The sequence below is a fragment of the Hemitrygon akajei genome, chromosome 8, assembly GCF_048418815.1.
Source record: "Hemitrygon akajei chromosome 8, sHemAka1.3, whole genome shotgun sequence".
NCBI classification, from domain to species: Eukaryota; Metazoa; Chordata; class Chondrichthyes; order Myliobatiformes; family Dasyatidae; genus Hemitrygon; species Hemitrygon akajei.
The window spans coordinates 50,485,985-50,507,683 of NC_133131.1; the positions used below are offsets into that span (position 1 = coordinate 50,485,985).

Below are 21,699 nucleotides of genomic sequence, written 5' to 3' on the forward strand. Positions count from 1 at the left end.
TGGGACTATACTCTCTGAAGTTCAGAAGAATGAGAGGGGATCTTATAGAAACATACAAAATTTTGAAAGGGATAGATAAGATAGAAGTAGGAAAGTTGTTTCCATTGGTAGGTGAGACTAGAACTAGGAGACAATGTCTCAAGATTCAGGGGAGAAGATTTAGGATGGAGATGAGGCGAAACTGTTTTTTCCCAGAGAGTGGTGAATACGTGGAATTCTCTGCCCAGGGAAGCAGTTGAGGCTTCCTCACTTGAATATATTTAAGAAACGGTTAGATAGGTTTTTACATAGTAGGGGAATTAAGGGTTATGGGGAAAAGGCAGGTAGATGGAGCTGAGTTTATGGACAGATCAGCCATAGTCTTATTGAATGGCGGGGCAGGTTCGATGGGCCGGATGGCCTACTCCTGCTCCTATTTCTTATGTTCTTGTGATTTGGGAAGGAAAAGCCTGGAAGCTGCAAAAACACAACAGGACAAGGGGCATGTCCTTGTCTGCCAGGAGAAATTAAAGATGGGATTAATTTTTGTAAAAAGATGGCTTATTAAGTTGCTTGAAATAGCCATCAGCCTAAGGATTGGGATGATTTTAATACTTGTCAAAGGAAGATCAAGAAAGTGGTAAAGAAAGGGAAGATGAGACAAAACTGGGGAATAACAAATTTGATCTTGAGACTCTCTTAAAGGTATTTAAACAAGAAAGGGCTATAAAGGTTCGTGTAGACAGATGAGGAATATATAAACAGGAATAAGTAACTGCCAGAAAAGCTACACGAATATTTTGTCTTGACGAAAGTGACTTGGTGCAAGTTGGTGTGACTGAATGCCAATAAATCCCAAAAACTTGATAATCTACCTAACTGATTTTTGAAAAGAGGAGGTTTAGAGATAATGGATACATTTATTGTCATCTATAGACCCTGGAATGGTTCTTGCAGATTGTGAGGTAGTAAATGTGACTCCACTATTGAAAAAAGAAAACCAATCTTTACCCTAACGTCAGTGGAAGGAAAAAAAGCTGGAATCTATACTAAGGGATATAGTAATTGATCATTTTGGAAAGAGTTACAGAATTGAACAATCAGCATGGAAAAATGGAAGGGAGATCATATTTAACTAGTCTACTGAAGTTCTTTGAGAATGCTACTCATGGAATAAACAAGGGAAAACATGCACAGACTGTGTTTGGTGTTTCAGAAGGATTTCAGTAAGGTTCCACAGAGGACACTGGTGAGCAAGTTTCAAGCAGTGGAATTGGGGAAATAGTCTGAGAATTAGTGTGGTGTGAACTAGTAAGGTAATTTGCTGGGTTTATTTATGGGGGCTAGTATTGTGTTACTTCTGACAAGTGATGTGGTGGCTCAGGGTACACTTTGACCAGCTGGGTCAGGTGTAGCTGCTTGTGTCAGCTTTTTGCCATCAGAAGTTCTTAAGGCCTGGAGAGAGCTCCACAGCCAAACAAGGAGAGGGGCAAATGACAGCTTCTATCACATCCTACTGACGACAAATGGAATTAGTACACAGCATTGGCTGCTCTACTGCAGGTCTAGGTTGACTCAGAGCTCCATACCTCACCACTGCCCTTACAGGTAGCCCCTCCACAGTGGTTCAGTGTCTACTCCACACTGAGCAATGCCACAAAGCTGTTGATCATTTCAGTGCCAAGAGGGTGTAGAGTACTGAGGCCTCAATCCAGTTCCCTGTATAGAACTGCAAATGGTCGAGGTTCCTTTAAATTCCTGACACAACTGTACTGTCAGTAATAACACTATTACACCCCTGGTCTGATCAGGGAATAGTAAACCAGACACCAGTGGGTTGGATGAGCACAATGTGAATAATTTGTTTGCTTCTGTACAAACCGGTCATGCAGTTTTCCTCGGAATTGTTGAAGTGCAGTATTTATGCTAAAATAATCTGGCTGAAATCTCAATTCTGTAGCATGACAGTTTATAGTTTGCTGGTGATTTTCCCTTTTAGGTGGAGTGATGCCTGAACATCATGAAGATTATCATAAAATGGTGAACATGGAGTATGCGTGTGATCACTGCCAGGGACTGATCATTGGCCGTAGGATCAATTGCAACGTATGTGATGACTTTGACCTCTGCTATGGGTGTTACTCTGCGAAGAAGTACCCAGACAGGTAACTGAGAATGGAACTCCACAACACCTGAGTTATCACTTTTGACTTCAGGGGGTGTGATGTTGATTACCCAAGCTGTAAAAATTCATAATATTTTTAATGACATAAACACAAATTCTACAGATGCTGGAAATCCAAAGCAACACACAAAATACTGGAGGAACTCAGCAGGTCAAGCAGCATCTGTGGAAATGAGTAGATTGTTGATGTTTCGAGCTGAGATATTTCTTCGTGACTGAGAAGGAAAGGGGAGGATGCCAGTCTAAAATGGTGGGGGGGAAGGAGGTGATAGGTGAAGCCAGGTAGGTGGGAAAAGTCGAGGGCTGATGGCCGAGGAGAGTGGACTGTAGGCGAAAGGGAAGGAAGGAGAACCCAGGGAAAGTAATAGGCAGGTAAAGGATCAGAGTGGGGAAAGGGGAGGGCTGATGGCCGAGGAGAGTGGACTGTAGGCGAAAGGGAAGGAAGGAGAACCCAGAGGAAGTAATAGGCAGGTAAAGGATCAGAGTGGGGAAAGGGGAGGGCTGATGGCCGAGGAGAGTGGACAGTAGGCGAAAGGGAAGGAAGGAGAACCCAGGGGAAGTAATAGGCAGGCAAAGGATCAGAGTGGGGAAAGGGGAGGGCTGATGGCCGAGGAGAGTGGACTGTAGGCGAAAGGGAAGGAAGGAGAACCCAGAGGAAGTAATAGGCAGGTAAAGGATCAGAGTGGGGAAAGGGGAGGGCTGATGGCCAAGGAGAGTGGACAGTAGGCGAAAGGGAAGGAAGGAGAACCCAGGGGAAGTAATAGGCAGGCAAAGGATCAGAGTGGGGAAAGGGGAGGGCTGATGGCCGAGGAGAGTGGACTGTAGGCGAAAGGGAAGGAAGGAGAACCCAGGGGAAGTAATAGGCAGGTAAAGGATCAGAGTGGGGAAAGGGGAGGGCTGATGGCCGAGGAGAGTGGACTGTAGGCGAAAGGGAAGGAAGGAGAACCCAGGGGAAGTAATAGGCAGGTAAAGGATCAGAGTGGGGAAAGGGGAGGGCTGATGGCCGAGGAGAGTGGACTGTAGGCGAAAGGGAAGGAAGGAGAACCCAGGGGAAATAATAGGCAGGTAAAGGAATAGAGTGGGGAAAGGGGAGGGCTGATGGCCGAGGAGAGTGGACAGTAGGCGAAAGGGAAGGAAGGAGAACCCAGGGGAAGTAATAGGCAGGTAAAGGATCAGAGTGGGGAAAGGGGAGGGCTGATGGCCGAGGAGAGTGGACTGTAGGCGAAAGGGAAGGAAGGAGAACCAGGGGAAGTAATAGGCAGGCAAAGGATCAGAGTGGGGAAAGGGGAGGGCTGATGGCCGAGGAGAGTGGACTGTAGGCGAAAGGGAAGGAAGGAGAACCAGGGGAAGTAATGGGCAGGTAAAGGATCAGAGTGGGGAAAGGGGAGGGCTGATGGCCGAGGAGAGTGGACAGTAGGCGAAAGGGAAGGAAGGAGAACCCAGGGGAAGTAATAGGCAGGCAAAGGATCAGAGTGGGGAAAGGGGAGGGCTGATGGCCGAGGAGAGTGGACTGTAGGCGAAAGGGAAGGAAGGAGAACCCAGAGGAAGTAATAGGCAGGTAAAGGATCAGAGTGGGGAAAGGGGAGGGCTGATGGCCGAGGAGAGTGGACTGTAGGCGAAAGGGAAGGAAGGAGAACCCAGGGGAAGTAATAGGCAGGTAAAGGATCAGAGTGGGGAAAGGGGAGGGCTGATGGCCGAGGAGAGTGGACTGTAGGCGAAAGGGAAGGAAGGAGAACCCAGGGGAAGTAATAGGCAGGTAAAGGATCAGAGTGGGGAAAGGGGAGGGCTGATGGCCGAGGAGAGTGGACTGTAGGCGAAAGGGAAGGAAGGAGAACCCAGGGGAAGTAATAGGCAGGTAAAGGATCAGAGTGGGGAAAGGGGAGGGCTGATGGCCGAGGAGAGTGGACTGTAGGCGAAAGGGAAGGAAGGAGAACCCAGGGGAAATAATAGGCAGGTAAAGGAATAGAGTGGGGAAAGGGGAGGGCTGATGGCCGAGGAGAGTGGACAGTAGGCGAAAGGGAAGGAAGGAGAACCCAGGGGAAGTAATAGGCAGGTAAAGGATCAGAGTGGGGAAAGGGGAGGGCTGATGGCCGAGGAGAGTGGACTGTAGGCGAAAGGGAAGGAAGGAGAACCAGGGGAAGTAATAGGCAGGCAAAGGATCAGAGTGGGGAAAGGGGAGGGCTGATGGCCGAGGAGAGTGGACAGTAGGCGAAAGGGAAGGAAGGAGAACCAGGGGAAGTAATAGGCAGGTAAAGGATCAGAGTGGGGAAAGGGGAGGGCTGATGGCCGAGGAGAGTGGACTGTAGGCAAAAGGGGAGGAGGGAGAACCCAGGGGAAGTAATAGGCAGGTAAAGGATCAGAGTGGGGAAAGGGGAGGGCTGATGGCCGAGGAGAGTGGACTGTTGGCGAAAGGGAAGGAAGGAGAACTAGGGGAAGTAATGGGCAGGTAAAGGATCAGAGTGGGGAAAGGGGAGGTGATAGTTTTTTTTTACCAAAAAGGAAAACTCAATATTCATGCCATCAGGTTGGAGGCTACCCAGACAAAATATAATCTGTTGCTCTCCACCATGAGGGTGGCCTCATCTTGGCACAATTGGAATTAAAATGTATGGCTACCATGAAGTCCCATTTGCAGTGGTTGGTGTGGTGGTGCTCGACGAAGCAGTCCCCGAGTTTCCGATGGGTTTCACCAATGTAGAGGAGGCCATGCAGTGCATTTTCTTTGCCAGGTCTCAAAGCAGTGCCTGTTTCGCAGCAGTCCTTCCTCCTGCAGACCTCCATCCTGATTCTCCTGTCAGCCACCTTAACTACGTGGAATTTAGAGGCCATTGTGGAAGGATATTGGAGTACTGAGGGGAAACCAGTGAGGTCACAGGCACAATGTGGGGACTCCCACACTGACAGCACTGGAGGTCAGAAGCACACAGTTGCAAGAAAAAGTTTGTGAGCCCTCTGGTTTTCTGTGTTAATTACTCATAAAGTGTCATCTGATCTTCATCTGAGTCACAATAAGAGACAAACACAATCTGCCTAAACTAATAACACACAAACAATTGTACTTCTCGTCAATACTGAGTACACATCTAAACAATCACAGTCTAGGTTCAAAAAAGTATGTGAACCTCTGGGGTAATGCCTTTTCAGAAAGCTATTTGGAGTCAGGTGTTCCAATCAATGAATGCTGAAGGAGGTGAAAAAGAACCCAGGAGTAACAGCAGAGGACCTGCAGAAATCTCTAGAACTTACTAAAGTCTCTGTTCATGTATCCAAAAACACTGAACAAGAATGGTGTTCGTGGAAGGACACCATGGAGGAAACCACTGTAAACAGAACTGCACATCTCAAGTTTGCAAAAGACCACTTGGATGTTCCACAGTGCTTCTGGGGCAGTGTTCTGTGGACAGATGAGTCAAAAGTTGAACTTTTTGGGAGAAATGTACATTGCTAAGTTTGGAGGAAAAAGGGCACTGCACACCAACACCAAATGTTCATCCCAACTATGAAGCAAGTTAGAAGGAGCATCATGGTTTGGGGCTACTTTGCTGTCTCAGGGCCTGGACAGTTTGCAGTCTTTGAGGGAGCAATGAATTCAAAATTGTATCAACGCATTTTACAGGAGAATGTCAGGGTAGAGGTCTGTCACTTGAAGCTTTATAGATGTTAGATGATGCAACAAGACAATGATACAAAATGCAAGATCAACAACAGAATGGTTTAAAAAGAAGAAAAATGAGTGTTTTGGAATGGCCAAGACAGAGTAGGGACCTTAACCCAATCGAGGTGTTGTGGCATGACCTGAAGAGGGCTGTTAATGTAAGGTATCCCAGAAATATTGTTGAACTGAAGCAGTTGTGTATGGTCTAAAATTCCTCCTCGCCATTGTGCAAGTCTGATCAGCAACTGCAGGAAACGTTTGGTGGAGGTTATTGCTGCTAAAGGAGGTTCTACCAGGTATTAAATACAAGGGTTCACATATGTTTTCCATTCTGGACTGTGTTCAATAAAGTTATGAAAAATACAATTGTGGGTGTATTACTAATTTAGGCAGATTGTGTTTGTCTACTATTGTGATTGAGGTGAAAATCAGACCATGCATGAGTAGCTGTGAGCAATTAGTGCAGAAAACCAGATAATTGCAAAGGGTTCACAAACTTTTTTCCTGCACTAGATGGTGGAATTGTGAGGCTGCAGTGCTGCTGGGCAACTCGTTCATAGGATGGCTATTTTTATTTCCTTGGATGTTGCATTCACTTGAAGCATCTGTGCACTCTGTTGGAAACAGACGAGTCCACTTCAAAGACATTGCATTGTACTTTAGCAAATGTGATAAATTATTTTGCTCCCTCTGCCTGTGGTGGGAAATCTAGGCAAAGAAATAAGTGAAGACAGCATTCCATCTGGCCATGTATGTACCTGCTCTTGAACAGTGCTTGCTGCACTTCAGTAACGTTGATATTCTGTCCTTGATTCCTCTGACTGTTTTGAAGGTGCTTCCTAGTTTTGAATTTGTGATGCCCTCTTTTGTGAGTCATTTAGTGTATAACCAAACCTGACTAACCAAACTTCCTGAATAATGAGAATTCTCCGAGCAGGGATGTTTCCTGCCCAGTGTTAGTCTCAGTGCTGATGCAAGGTTTTGAGCTGAAACATCGACAGTCCTTTTGTCTCCCTTAGATGCTACTTGAGAGTTCCTGTAACAAACCCTTTATTGCTGCCAGTCTTCCATTATTTCCTCATAAATTGAAGTAAATCCAATAAGCTAAGCAGGCAAGAAGGTTGTTCCAAAGTAACACATTCAGTACTTATCACACTGTTCCTTTTGGAGTGCTTTCTTTTCCTTTTGCCAGTTGTTCTAAGGTGTGGGAGGTGTATTGTTCCATACCTTGGCTTCAGGTTCTTTTATTTCCCTGCAGCCATTTGCCAACACACAGCATTACCGTGTTCCCAATGGTGACAATCCGCATTAGCGACCGCCACCGTCTCATTCAGCCGTACATCCACAACTACACCTGGCTGCTGTTCAGCGCACTGGCCCTCTACACAGCCAACATCGTAACAGAGCAGAAACCTACTGAAGAAGACCTGGACCCTACTGTGCAGTCTCAGGCTGAAGCACTGGAAGCTTGCTGTACAGAGCTCATCACTGAGTATCTGCTGAAAGCCCATCGAGGAAAAAGTAAATGACAAATGTCTTTTTTCATTTTTCTGAAACTGTACTCATATGTTCAAGATTTGCTGCAAATATTCAAACGAGGACAGAGGCACACAAGGCCGCAGATCCTGGAATCCAGAGCAACGAATGAGGCTGGAGGAGCTCAGCAGAACAGGCAGCCTCTGTGGAGGGAAGTGCACAGTTGATGTTTGAGGTTGAGACCCTTCGAGGCTCAACCCGAAGCATTTGAGTGTCCATTTCCCTCCAAGATACTGTCAGGTACACAGGCTGTCGCTTGATACTCTTTTGAAGGAAAGCAGCTGTTAGTGTTTTTCCACCCCTGATGCTTGTATTCAACACCATTGTCTGACAATAGATAGATAGATAGATAGATACTTTATTCATCCCCATGGGGAAATTCAACTTTTTTTCCAATGTCCCATACACTTATTGTAGCAAAACTAATTACATACAATACTTAACTCAGTAAAAAAATATGATATGCATCTAAATCACTATCTCAAAAAGCATTAATAATAGCTTTTAAAAAGTTCTTAAGTCCTGGCGGTTGAATTGTAAAGCCTAATGGCATTGGGGAGTATTGACCTCTTCATTCTGTCTGAGGAGCTAAAATGCCTGTCCACCAGTGAGAATGTTTATATTTCTGCTGCAGTCTCTGGGCTATGATGTAGCATGTTCTCGAGTTTGGCTGTAAGTAGTCAGTCTCATTCAGTGATCTCACGGAAATTGTTACCTTGGTAACCTGTAGTTGGAGATGGAACTGAGGAATAACAAAGGGATGACCATTTTAGTGGGATTGTTTTATCGTAGACCAAAAAATAACATGATTTAGAGGAGCTGCTTTGTACAGAGATAGAGGACAATTGCAAGAAAAATAAGTTGATTTTTTAATAATTGAAAGTGATTTTAACTTCTTACATATTGACTGGGACTCCCATACTGTAAAAGGGCTGAATGGGAAAGAGTTTGTCAAATGTGTTCAGATCCCAGCTAGATAGAGTGTGATACTGGATCTCCTATTAGGAAATGAGACAGGGCAGCTGACAGAGATGTTTGTAGGGGAACATTTTGGATCTAGTGGTCATAATTCCATTAGTTTCAAGATAATTATGGAGAAAATAGGCCTGAACCTTGGACTGAGATGCTAAATTGGAGAAAAGCCAATTTTGATAGCATCAGAAAGGATCCTGTGGATTGGGACAGGCTGCTTTCTGGCAAAGGGATGCATGGTAAGCGGGGGGCCTTCAGAAGTGAAATTCTGAAATTACAGAGTTTGTATGTTCCTGTCAGAATAAAAGGCAAGGCTAGCAGGTTTAGAGAACCTTGGTTTTTGTAAGATAGAGGCCCTTCCTAGTTAAAAAGCAGAAACATAGCAGGTATAGGCAGGAAGGAACAAATAAGATACTTGCAGAATATAAGAAATGCAAGAAAACATGTAAGAGGGAAATCAGGAGGGCTAAAAGAAGGCATGATGTTGCTCTGGCAGACGTTTGAGTGACATTGCAAATCAGGGACCTCGAAAGAATCCCAGCTTGTAAAGGGAAAAAAAAGAGACATAAGAATAGAGGAATTTAAGCTGTTTCCACAGATGAGCTGGAAGAGGCGCCATCTTAACTCTGCCCAAATCCGACTCAGATCCATAATTCCTTAACTTAAAGTTGGTGTCACAGGTAGATCGGATCATAAAGCAAACTTTTGGCACTTTGGCCATCCTAAATCAAAGTATTGAGTACAGGAGATGGGATGTTATGTTGAAGTTGTACATGACATTGGTGAGGCTTAACTTGGAGTATTGTGTGCAGTTGTGCTCACCTACCTACAGGAAAGATATTAGTGAGATGGAAAGAGCACGGAGAAAATTTGCAAGGATGTTACCAGGAATTAAGGACCCGAATTATAGGGAAAAGTTGAATAGGTTAGAAGTTTCTTCCCTGGAGCATAGAAGATTGAGGGGAGATTCAATAAAGATATACAAAATCAAGGGTAATGCAAGATGTGACTTGGGAAACCTTTATGCACACAATGGGCAGGAAATGTTTCATTTCCCACTTCTGCCAGCAGTCTCGGGTTTCATTAGCTAACCATCATGCTCCAAGAAACAAGCTGAAACATATCATGGGTTGTTTAATTTTGTGACATTTGCACTGTGTGCTGAGATGGGAGCTCAACCAAGGAAACTGAAGAGTATATGCTGGAAGCACTCAGTATGTGTAGAAAGATAAACTGACAATATTTCAAGTCTGTACCTTTTTCAGGTTTCAGTGTTTTTTTTTTAAATTTTCGGAATCTGAATATATAATCTGGACAAGCTTTCTTCTGGTCCCTATGGCCCTGCTAGGGCAAAACTTAATTTATTCTTGGGCACTAGGGCGGGGCAGGTGACAGCGAGGGAGCACTTTGGTACCAGTGACCATAGTTCTACTAATGGTTATGGAAAGGGACAGGACAAGTCCGCAGGCCCAAAATGTCGACTACTTTTTTCCATAGATGCTGACTGGCCTGCTGAGTTTCTCCAACATTGTGTTTATGTTGCTCGGATTTCCAAAATCTGCAGATTTTCTCTTGTTTGAGCTTTTGAAAGCCGTTGGACAGGTACTTGGCAGTATTGGCAGTATTTTTGAGAGGTATGAGCCAAACACTGTCAAATGGGACTAGTTTGGATTGGCCTTTTGGTCTGCATGGATCAGTTTGGACAAAGAGCCTGTTTCTATTCTATACAACTCTATATGAGATGCTGCCTTTCAAATGTAGTTGTCTATAGCAGTTGAATAATGTGGATAGAAATAGATGTACAACTTGAGATGTTTACCTACGATGCAATGAATCTTAGCGGCTTGTGGAAAGATTTATTTATTTGATTAGAGCAAAGGTTTCATTTTGGTGGAAAACTTAGACACACAGAAAAAAGGTAACATAACAAGAATTAAAAATGAACCTTTTCCAGAGGACTTGCAATTTGTTGCCACTAAGAGAAGTTGAGAAATGGTACCTTGAAGGTGAAGTTGGGAGGAAATACATGGGGAAATTTAGCATTGTGGTATTAGGCTGAATGGCCTGCTTCTGCTGTAAGTTTTACATCATTGTGTAAACAAAATGCAGCACAAACCAGTGATGATAGTCCTTTACATTTTACCTTCACAATGGTTCAGCCTTGGATTGAAGCCACTGTGAAACAGTATGTCTGAAAATCTTTGTCTCTTTGCAGAGGCTGTCAAAGTTGTGAGTTTCCATAGAATTTTTGGGTTTTATTAGTTCATTTTTTTTGTTTGACGCTAACATAGCAGACAGCAAGTTGGAAGTAGGCAAGGCATGCTAGTGAAGTCTTACCTTCAGCTCACTGAAGAGGCAGACCCTGTAAAGGTCTGTAACAGCTTTACTGTAGCAACTTCTCCCAGGACAAGCAGATCATCCTTTAAAAAAGAGAGCAGGACAATAATTTCTTTGGAATAGTGTACATTAAATCAGCCACCAAATTTGAGTGATTCAGCCATCTCCACTGTCATTGGCTATTCGTGGTCACAGTGCTGCTGGCTTTAACGCAGGGAAATGCTCTGAAGATCTAATGTTAATTCATTGTATTTTGACCCAGGTCTAAAGAATTCTGCAGTACTTTCATTGCTGTCCAATGTGTCGACTGAAGGTGAGGTGGGCAGTACTGAATCTGCAGCAGTGGTACTTTCCACAACAGATCACAGCACCAGCAACCAGCATCAGGTCAGTGTGTGTTTTACTCTATCGTCTTCAGTTTGATCTTGGTCAAAGTTTACAAGACCAAACCATTTGACCTATCTTTTTAAACAAGTTCAGCTACATGGTAAATGGTAGGGCATTGAGGAATGCAGTAGAACAGAGAGATCTAGCAATAATGGTGCATACGGTAGTTCCCTGAAGGTGGAATCTCATGTGGATAGGGTGGTGAAGAAGGCTTTTGGTATGCTGGCCTTTATAAATCAGAGCATTGAGTATAGGAGTTGAGATGTAATGTTAAAATTGTACAAGGCATTGATAAGGCTGAATTTGGAGTATTGTGTACAGTTCTGGTCACCGAATTAAAGGAAAGATACCAATAAAATAGAGAGAGTACAGAGAAGATTTACTAGAATGTTACCTGGGTTTCAGCACCTAAGTTACAGGGAAAGGTTGAACAAGCTAGGTCTTTATTCTTTGGAGCATAGAAGGTTGAGGGGGACTTGATAGAGGTATTTAAAATTATGAGGGGGATAGATAAAGTTGACGTGGATAGGCTTTTTCCATTGAGAGTAGGGGAGATTCAAACAAGAGGACATGAGTTGAGAGTTAAGGGGCAAAAGTTTAGGGGTAACACAAAGGGGAACTTCTTTACTCAGAGAGTGGTAGCTGTGTGGAACGAGCTTCTGGTGGAAGTGGTAGAGGCAGGTTCGGTTTTGTCATTTAAAAAAAATTGGAAACAGGAAAGGAATGGAGGGTTATGGGCCGAGTGCAGGTAGGTGGGACTAGGTGGGAGTAAGCGTTCGGCATGGACTAGAAGGGCCGAGATGGCCTGTTTCTGTGCTGTAATTGTTATATAGATAATTAGTAGCCATGTAGAGGAGAGAAATTGTGACCAATGGTGTACCACAGGGATCGGTGTTGTTTGTCATGTATATTGACAATGTAGGTGCAATGATTTGTAAACTTGCAGATTGTACCAAAATTGTTTAATGTAGTGGACAGTGAAGATTGTGGTTAAAACAGGCTACACTATATACCCAGTGGCTACTTTATAAGCTACCTCCTGTGCCTAATAAAGTGGCTACAGAGTGTATTTTTGTATTTTTAATTGCCACTGCTGAAGCCCATCCAATTCAAGGTTCGATGTGTTATGCATTCAGAGATGCTCTTCAGCACATTACTCTTGTAAATGTGGTTATTTGAGTTACAGTGACCTTCCTGCTAGCTTGAGCCAGTCTAGCCATTCTCTGACCTCATAACAAGGCGCTTTCGCCCACAGAACTGCCACTCACTGTATGTTTTTATGTTTTCAACACTATTATCTGTAAACTGTAGACAGAGACTGTTCTGTGTGAAAATTCCGTTGATCAGCAGTTTCTGAGGTACTCAAACCAGCTTGTCTGGCGCCAGCAATCATTCCACGGTCAATGTCACTTAGGTCACATTTCTTCCCTATTCTAATGTTTGGTCTGAACAACAACTGACCCTCTTGAGCACATGTACAAGCTTTTATGTATAAGTTGCTGCCACATGATTGGCTCATTAGATACTGACGTTAATGAGCAGGTGTATCTAATAAAGTGGCCACTGGTTAATTGGGAGGGTGAGCGTGGAAATGGCATTTGAAATTTAACTCGGGCAAGTTGCATTTTTCGAAGTTTTTCCAAGTGGGACTTGCACAGTGAATGACAGAGCCCTTGGGAGCATTGCAGAAGAGAAAAAACCCAAGGTATACAAGTACATTGTTCTCTGAAAATAGGAACACAGTTAGACAGAGTGGTGAGGAAGGCTTATGGCATGCTTGCCTTCATGTGGAGTTGGGACATGTTACAGCCGCAGCCAATGTTGGTTACGCTGCACGGAGTCTTTTGTCTAATTCTGATCACCACACTAAAGGAAGGCTGTGATAAAGCCAGAGAGGGGGCATAAAAGATTAAGGCCTGAGTTACCAAGAGAATTGTTTGGGTGACACTTCTCCCTGGAAAGAGAGGTGACATGGTAAAGGGATGTACTGTAAAAAGAGAGGCATAGATAGTAGCCTGTGTCTATTTCCTGTTTAAAGCTAGAGGGCATATGTTTAATTGAGCGACAGTAGGTTTAAAGAGGATCTGAGGGGTAATTCTTTCACATATAAGTGGTATCTGGAATGCGCTGCCAGGGTAGGTACTGGAGGCAGGAACTACATTTAAGAAACCAGGTACAAGAATAGGCAAAGTGTAGTGGATGCAGAATTACTGAATGCAAGTGGGATTAGTGTAGGTGAGCTTGATGGTTGACTCAGAGACTTGGTTGGCCAAAAGTTCTGTTTCAGTGCTGTGTATCTCTGACGCTATGAATTCATCAGATGATACGGATGCGACAGGGTCTTTTAAGAGACTTTTGGACAGGTACATGGAGCTTAGAAAAATAAAGGGCTGTGGTTAAGCCTAGTAATTTCTAAGGTAGGGACATATTCGGCACAACTTTGTGGGCCGAAGGGCCTGTATTGTGCTGCAGGTTTTCTATGTTTCTAGGTGAGTTTGCTGAAAGTCATCTTCCTCTCAGAAAGCTTTTCATGAAAGGTGGTGGATGTTCGCTTTCCAGGCTGCTCCAAGTTGTCCTCAGTTCACGTCAGTTCAGCAGAGCAGTGCAGACTGCTGCTAGTTGTAAAGCTGAGTGGAATGTAGTCCTCCTGGCCTGTAAACTTTGCCAGTTCAGTCTCAGTAAAATCACTGAACTTACTAGCAAAACTGCTATTCTTTTAATAACGCAGCAGAAATTAGGACCTCAAAGGAGCAGTGGCAGATAGGTATTGCAAGAGATCTCTGTGATCATCTGCCACCAAAACAGATAAACCGCTTTGGATCCTGCTGGGGGAGGAGGCTCATCGGGGAAACCAGCAATAGCTAGGATCACGGCACTGTGATGGGCTTTGTTGCATAGAGGTGCAGGAAAAAGAATTGCTGAGCTATTGTGGTATGGGGTTCCATGGTAAGGGGAATAGACAGGAGCTTTTGTGGCCACGAAATTTGTGTGTTGCCTCCCAGGTGCAAGAGTCAGCAATATTTCATCCTGGAAGGTGAGTGTAAACAGCTGGTTGTTTGCATGTAGGCAAATAATCCAACAAAGTGTGAGAATGTCCTACCACCAAGGTTAGGGGGGTTGTGGATAGTGCGGAGGGCTGTCAGAGGTTACAGCAGGACATTGATAGGATGCAAAACTGGGCTGAGAAGTGGCAGTTGGAGTTCAACCCAGATAAGTGTGAGGTGGTTCATTTTGGTAGGTCAAATATGATGGCAGAATATAGTATTAATGGTAAGACTCTTGGCAGCGTGGAGGATCAAAGGGATCTTGGGGTCCGAGTCCATAGGACACTCAAAGCTGCTGCACAGGTTGACTCTGTGGTTAAGGCAGCGTATGGTGTATTGGCTTTCTTCAACCGTGGGATTGAGTTTAAGGGCTGAGAGGTAATGTTGCAGCTATATAGGACCCTGGTCAGACCCCATTTGGAGTACTGTGCTCAGTTCTAGTCACCTCACTACAGGAAGGATGTGAAAACTAGAAAAGGTGCAGAGGAGATTTACAAGGATATTGCCTGGATTGGGAAGCATGCCTTATGAGAATAGGTTGAGTGAACTCGGCCTTTTCTCTTTGGAGCAAGGGAGGATGAGGGGTGACCTGATAGAGGTATATAAGATGATGATTTGCATTGATTGTGTGGATAGTCAGAGGCTGAAGTGGCTAACACGAGAAGGTGCCTGGAAGTAGGTACAGAGGAGATGTCAGGGGTAAGTTTTTCACTCCGAGAGTGGTGAGTGCGTGGAATGGGCTGCCGGCGATGGTGGTGGAGGCGGATACAATAGGGTCTTTTAAGAGACTCCTGGATAGGTACATGGAGCTCAGAAAAATAGAGGGCTATGGGTAACCCTAGGTAGTTTCTAAGGTAAGGACATGTTCAGCACAGCTTTGTGGGCTGAAGGGCCTGTATTATGCTGTAAGTTTTCTACTTTTCCATGTTTCTAACCTGAATTTAGGGAGCAAGAAGATAAATTAAAAAGTAGGACTTCAAAGGTAATAATCTCAGGACTGCTATCTGTGCCACGTGCTGATCAGAGTAGGAATAGCAGCAGAGTTATGATGAAATGTGGCTTGTGCACTGGTGCAGGAGGGAGGGTTTCAGATCCCTGGGGAATTGGAACCAATTTTGGGGGAGGTGGGACCAGTACAAACCAGATAGTCTACACCAGGGCAGGACTGGGAGTAGTGCCCAGGAGGGAATTGTTTACTAGTGCTGTTGGAGTGAGTTTAAACTAATATGGCAGGGGGCGGGAATCCAGGCAGAAAAATAAAGGGAAACATTGCAGAGACCAAAGCAAAAGTTAGAAAAGAGAGAAGTCGGAGTGGAGTGCAGTAAATCAAATGCAAAGGACACAAAGGTTATTAGATAGATAGATAGATACTTTATTCATCCCCATGGGGAAATTCAACATTTTTTCCAATGTCCCATACACTTATTGTAGCAAAACTAATTACATACAATACTTAACTCAGTAAAAATATGATCTGAAAAGACAATGCGTGTAAGGGCATTTTTTTCTGAATACCTACAGTATACGAAACAAGCTGTGAATTTGTGGCACAACTCATCTTTTCTTTCTTTTTAAATCTTTTTATTAATTTTTAAGCAAACATAAATGAAACATGAATACAGAGTTTGAGAGTACATAGTTAATGGTTTAAATAGACATTCAAATATATGATCAATATATACTAACCTCCCAAACTCATAGTATTTATGAACAAAAGAAATTTTTTTAAAAACCCCAAAAAAGAAAAAAAAACACTAACCAACATGGGCCATTGCATAATGTCAGATATATACAGTAGTGCCAATAACGCCGAACCTCCATCCAAATAATTAAGGATAATAAAAGTGAGGTTTAGGAAAAGACAATTTAACTCATATGAAAATGTTGAATAAATGGTCTCCAAGTTTCTTCAAATTTAACTGAGGGATCAAAGACAACACTTCTAATTTTTTCTAAGCTCAAACAAGAGATAGTTTGAGAAAACCACTGAAATATAGTTGGAAGATTAACTTCTTTCCAATTCAATAAAATAGATCTTCTAGCCATCAATGTAACAAATGCAATCATTCGTCGAGATGAGGGGGATAAACGACTATTATCCACCATTGGTAAACCGAAAATTGCAGAAATAGGATGCGGTTGGAAATTTATATTCAGAACTGTTGAAATAATACCGAAAATATCTTTCCAGTAATTTTGCAAACAAGGGCAAGACCAAAACATATGGGTCAATGAAGCAACATCAGAATGACATCTGTCACAGCTTGGATTAATACAAGAATAAAATCCAGCAAGTTTATCCTTAGACATATGAGCTCTATGTACAACCTTAAATTGTATTAGGGCATGTTTAGCACAAATAGAAGAAGAATTGTCTAATTGTAAAATTTTCTCCCATTGCTCAGTGGATATAAGACAATGAAGTTCTTTTTCCCATTCCTTCTTAATTTTTTCTGATACTTCTGGCTGTATTTTCATGATCGGCACAAATCAATACAAAAGTATGATTCAGTGACCATCACAGAAATGTTGTCGCAGGCCGGAGATGATTGGGAATTAAATATCCAGGGGTATCAAGTAGTACTGAAAAAAGGTAAGGGATGTGGGGTAGCATTCTTAAGGAATCAGATCAGGGTGATGGTGAGAGATGATATAAGATGCAAGAAGCAGAATGTTGAATTCATCTAGGTAGAGATTAGGAATAGCAAAGAGGTGGGGCGGGGGGGATCACTGTTGAAGTTGTCTATCAGCTAACGAATCATGAAATTTGAGAGGAGCAAGTAATAAACCAAGAAATATCTAATAATTTAAGAATGGAATAGCAGATATCTTGTCAAGTTGGTCAACGCAGTCTTGAAGACTTCATAGAATGCACCTCTGATAGCTTTCTTGAACAGAAGGTTAGTGAAACTTCCAAGGGAAAATGCTATTTAGATCTGGCCCCGCGCAATGAGACAGGTAAAATTAATGATCTTCCATTAGGGATCCTCTTCAAAAGAGTGATCACAGTATGATTAAATTTCTAGTACTAATGAAGAGTGCAATAGTTCGATCTAAAACTGGTGCATTGTGCCTAAACAAGCGAGACCACAATGGGTTGAGGGAGGAACTGGTTAGCGTACAAGCTTTTATGATGGGATAGTTGAGGAACAGTGGAAAACTTTCAAAGAGATTTTTCATGGTGCTCAACAAATGTGTATCTCAATTAAAAGTGGAGCCAGCCTTAGATAACTAGGGAAATGAAAGAAGGCATCAGCCTAAAAGCTCATGCATGCAAATTTGCCAAAAGTAGTGGGAAGCTGGAAGACTGGGAAAATTTTAAAAAACAGCACAGAACCACTACACAAGCAATTAGGGGAGGGGAAATAGATTATGAAAATAAAGTAGTACAAAATATAAAAGTCGACAGTAGAAGTTTTTATAAAGCAGAAAAGAGTGACTAAATTAAATGTAAGTCTCTTGGAAGATGAAAAGGGGGAATTAATATTTAATGATGCAGAAACTGGCCAAAGCATTGAGCAACTATTTTCTGTTGGTCTTCACAGTGGAGGACACATATAACACACCAAAAAGAGATGTTACAGATGTGACAGGAGGCGAGGACCTCAATACAATCACTAAAGAGGTAGTGATGAGCAAACTAGTGACCTAAAAGTAGACTGTCTCTTTGATAGGTACGTGGAGCTTAGAAAAATAGAGGGCTATGCGGTAGGTATTTCTAGAGTAGGTTACATGGTCAGCACAACATTGTGGGCTGAAGGGCCTGGAATGTGCTGTAGATTTCTATGTCCTATGTTCTACCCTAGTCCTGCTGGGATGCATTCCAGGGTAATGAAAGAAATGGCAGAAGTTATAGTAGATGTATTTGTGATAATGTACTAAAATTCTCTGGACAAGTCCTAGCAGATTGGAAGACAGCAAATGTCATGCCACTGGTTTTTTTTTCACAAAGGGTGTAGACAAAAGGCAAGTAATCATAGACCAATTATGTTAACATCTGTAGTCGGGAGAATGCTTGAAGCTGTCATTAAGAAAGAAATAGCGAGACATGTGAATAGCAAGACACAGCATGGACTCATGAAGGCCAGGGCCTGTTTGGCAAACATATTGATGTCCTTTGAAGTTCTTAAGAGTCTATTAGACAGGTGTATGCAGGAATTTAAGGTGGAGGGTTATATGGGAGGCAGGGTTTAAGGGTCGGCACAACATTGTGGGCCAAAGAGCCTGTACTGTGCTGTATTGTTCTATGTTCTATATGATGATGAGTACAGTAGGTAGAGGAGAACAGGTCAATGCTGTATACTTGGATTTCCAGAAGATGTTTGATAAGTGGGCCGCATAAAAGACTTATCCATAAGATAAAGATGTATGGCATTGTGGGCAATGTATTAGCCTGGATAGAGGATTGTTTAACCAATAGAAGACAGACATTTGAGATAAATGGGTGTTTCTCTGGTTGGCAGTCAGTGGTGAGAAGTGGTGTGCAGAAGTCCATGCTGTGCTCGCAACTGTTCATGATATGCATTAACAATTTGGAAGAGGAGACGGTTTGATGTATCTAAGTTTGATGACGCTAAATTCAGTGGAAGAGAAATTGTGCAGAGTCTGCAAAGAGGTATACAGTAGATAGGTATGTGAGTGGACAAGGGTCTGGCAGGTGGAGTACAGTGTTGGTAAATGTGAGGCCATCTACTTTGGAAGAGCAGATAGAAGATCGTATTATTATTTAAATGGTGCAGATTGTGCAGAGGGAATTGAAAGTGAATCAGTTGCACAAATCCCAAAATGTTGATGTGCAGGTGCAAAAACGCAAATGGAATGTTGGCCTTCATTGCTAGAGGAACTGAACTTAAGATCAGGTGGCTATACTGAAACCGTACTGGGTACTGGTGGGCTGCATTTGGAGTACTGTGTCCAGGCCTGTCTCCTTACTTGAGAAATGATATGCTGGCTTTGGAGGCAGTGCAGAGTAGATTCATCAGGTTGATTCTGGAGATGAGGGGGTTAGCCCATAAGGAGAGATTGAGTCTTCTAGAATTGAGAAGAATGTGAGGAGATCTTATAGAAGCTTAAAATTATGAAAGAGATAGACGTAAGGTCAAGACAGGAAAGTTGCTACCACTGGTGAGACTAGAACGAGGGGACATAGCCTCAAGGGTTGGGGGAATAGATATAGAACAGAGATGAGGAGAAACTACTCTTTCCAGAGAATTGGGAATCTGTAGAATTCTCTCCCTGGGGAAGTACCAGAGGCTAACTCATTAAATATATTTAAGGCATAGTTAGTTTTTTTGCACAGCAGGGGAACTGAAGGTTATGGGGGAAAGACAGGTAGGTGGAGCTAAGTTCACGGCAAAATCAGCCATGATCTAATTAATGGCAGAGTAGACTCGATGATCCAGTTGGCCTACTCCTACTCTTATTTCTTGTGTTCCTGTGTTCTAAACCAGTGCATCAATATGGGAAGACTTTCTTTTGAATGATTTTTAGAATGTAGTAGTAACTAGTCCTTGCTTCTAACCTTTCATTGTGTCCATCTTCAGGAATCTACGTCTGCAGATGACCAGAGAGTAACTTTATCTGATATGCAATCCAGAGATGGAGAGGAAGCTGTTCAGAGTTGTCAGGAGAAACTTCAAAAGAAGGTAGAGTCACCTGAGATGCTAGTCCTGCAGTATTGATGTTTGGAGGTGCCCAGGTGTTACTAGCATCTGTAATTGTTTAGTTATTTGTAGTATCCGAATTGGGTACCTGGTCTGGCCTGCTATGGTGACATCTGTTGTTGTATTACTTCTGAGATCCTACAAATTATACTCAGGAAATTTTGCTTCCTTATCTCCTCCCACGGTGGACATTGTGGTGTAAATGTTGGGCAGCACATCAAAGATCATGGAGACAAATTAAACTATCCTTCTCTTTCTGTGTTATGGCTCTGGAATTAAAATAACGTTACTTCAGAGATTCTGCTTCTTGATTGTAATCTAACTTCCTTCAAGACCTTCCCTCTTTCTATGTCATCAGGGAAAAAGGTGTCCCTAAATATCTCCTGGACTGCTACTATTGTGGTCCCTTGGGATAGGGAGCAACCTGCTTCTACTCCAGTTTAATGGGTTCTCAGATGATTGACTCAGTTGGGGACAAAGGTGTCTGATGAAATGGACAGGTGGGTACTTCAAGAGGTGGCATTTTCCTTTTGCTGTTTATGCTGGACCTGTGTCATCCTGATACATTCTGCATGCCACTACTTCACTTTAAATGATGATCTCTTACTACCTTTCCTTTTGGTTAGTCCTGACGAAGGGTCTTGGCCGGAAACGTCGACAGTACTTCTCCTATAGATTAAGAACGATACAGTATATATGAAGGAAAAGAAAATAAAGAAAAGATGCCAAACTTATCAAAGTCCAAACCACTTCGTGCACAACCGTTGGAGCTCAATTACTGAAGTCTTCTGGCCACCATTCGATCCCCTTCGAACTCCTCGACTCGCAGCTCAGGACCACCCGAAGTGGTCAACCAAGCACATCTATCTTCGTCTCCTCTCCTCAGGGTACCTCCCGGCCTCGGACCCCCGCTTGGTGTCCGTTCCTCGCCCAGTTTACAGCATCACATCCTCTCTCTCTCACCCCCTCGCGCCGATCTCCCCAAAAGCCCGCCAACAATAGCTTACAGACTCAGAAGAAAGAACAACATTAATCCCAATTGGTTAACAAAGGAATACAATTCTCATTATCAGTAAATTTTAACCCAAACAAGCTTCCAGCACTCTCTCGCAATAAAGAAGCATTCCTACTTTTAACAAAACAAAGAAGCCATTGTGATTAACATACGCAGTAACAAAGAAAAAGAAGAAACCCCCTTTACACATGTTACTTCACTTATCCTTCCAGTGAGTTCAGAGGATTGTGCAGATACATTGTCAGTTGTGTCTTGAAGTGTCTACTATAGATAGTCCAGGTCTCAGAAGTACATGAGAGATCAGGGGTCATGCCACCTACCAAACTAACATGTTGCAAGTATTGAAGCACTCTTCCTCAGCTGACTGAGTCTGTGTTGGTAAATTGAGGGCAGCAGTGAAGTTTGTCTTTACCAAGAAGTAGCTTCTAAGCTATGAGAAATGGTCCAAGTTTTCTGGGTCTTGCTATGGGCCTTCATTGACAGAGAGAGATTTGATGCTGCTAGGGTAGCTTACTAATAGACATTGTCTTGTGCGTGTTGAGTGTATGATCCATTCTCTTGTATAAGCTACTATCTTGTGGCTTGGAGCTAGGTCTCTGAGTGGTTGCAAATGCAGGCATAACCTGCATTCTGTGGCTTGACTAGTGAAGCTGCTGTAACCTCTTGAGCGTGGGTTATATAGCTTCCCCTTGGTTCAGGAAGAATATTCCCGCCGCTGGGAACTTTTCAAAAATGAGGGGCAGCATGGTGGTGTGAAAGAGAAATGTCGGGCTGCCTTCTTGCTCTTTCATTCTGCTTATGGTCACCCAGTACCCTCTTGTCTGCACTCTCCTGAGCTGACCTCGTGAAATGTGTTATCATAGAACACGTAACTTTGAACGTGGTGTGTAGCAATGTGGAGCTCGCACTCCTTTGACTGATAATAA

General features: G+C 43.1%; 1 protein-coding gene across 5 annotated transcripts in view; it reads left to right on the forward strand.

The window, feature by feature from the left end:
- zzef1 (zinc finger, ZZ-type with EF hand domain 1) overlaps window positions 1-21,699 on the forward strand; it is a 264,244-nt gene that overhangs the window by 135,025 nt on the left and 107,520 nt on the right. For all 5 annotated transcript variants that reach the window (XM_073053829.1, XM_073053832.1, XM_073053830.1 and 2 more), the window contains exons 35-38: window positions 1,979-2,144; window positions 7,078-7,340; window positions 10,927-11,051; window positions 19,639-19,740. In XM_073053829.1, the coding sequence (XP_072909930.1) occupies window positions 1,979-2,144; window positions 7,078-7,340; window positions 10,927-11,051; window positions 19,639-19,740 (656 nt within the window). The remainder of the gene's footprint in view (window positions 1-1,978; window positions 2,145-7,077; window positions 7,341-10,926; window positions 11,052-19,638; window positions 19,741-21,699) is intronic.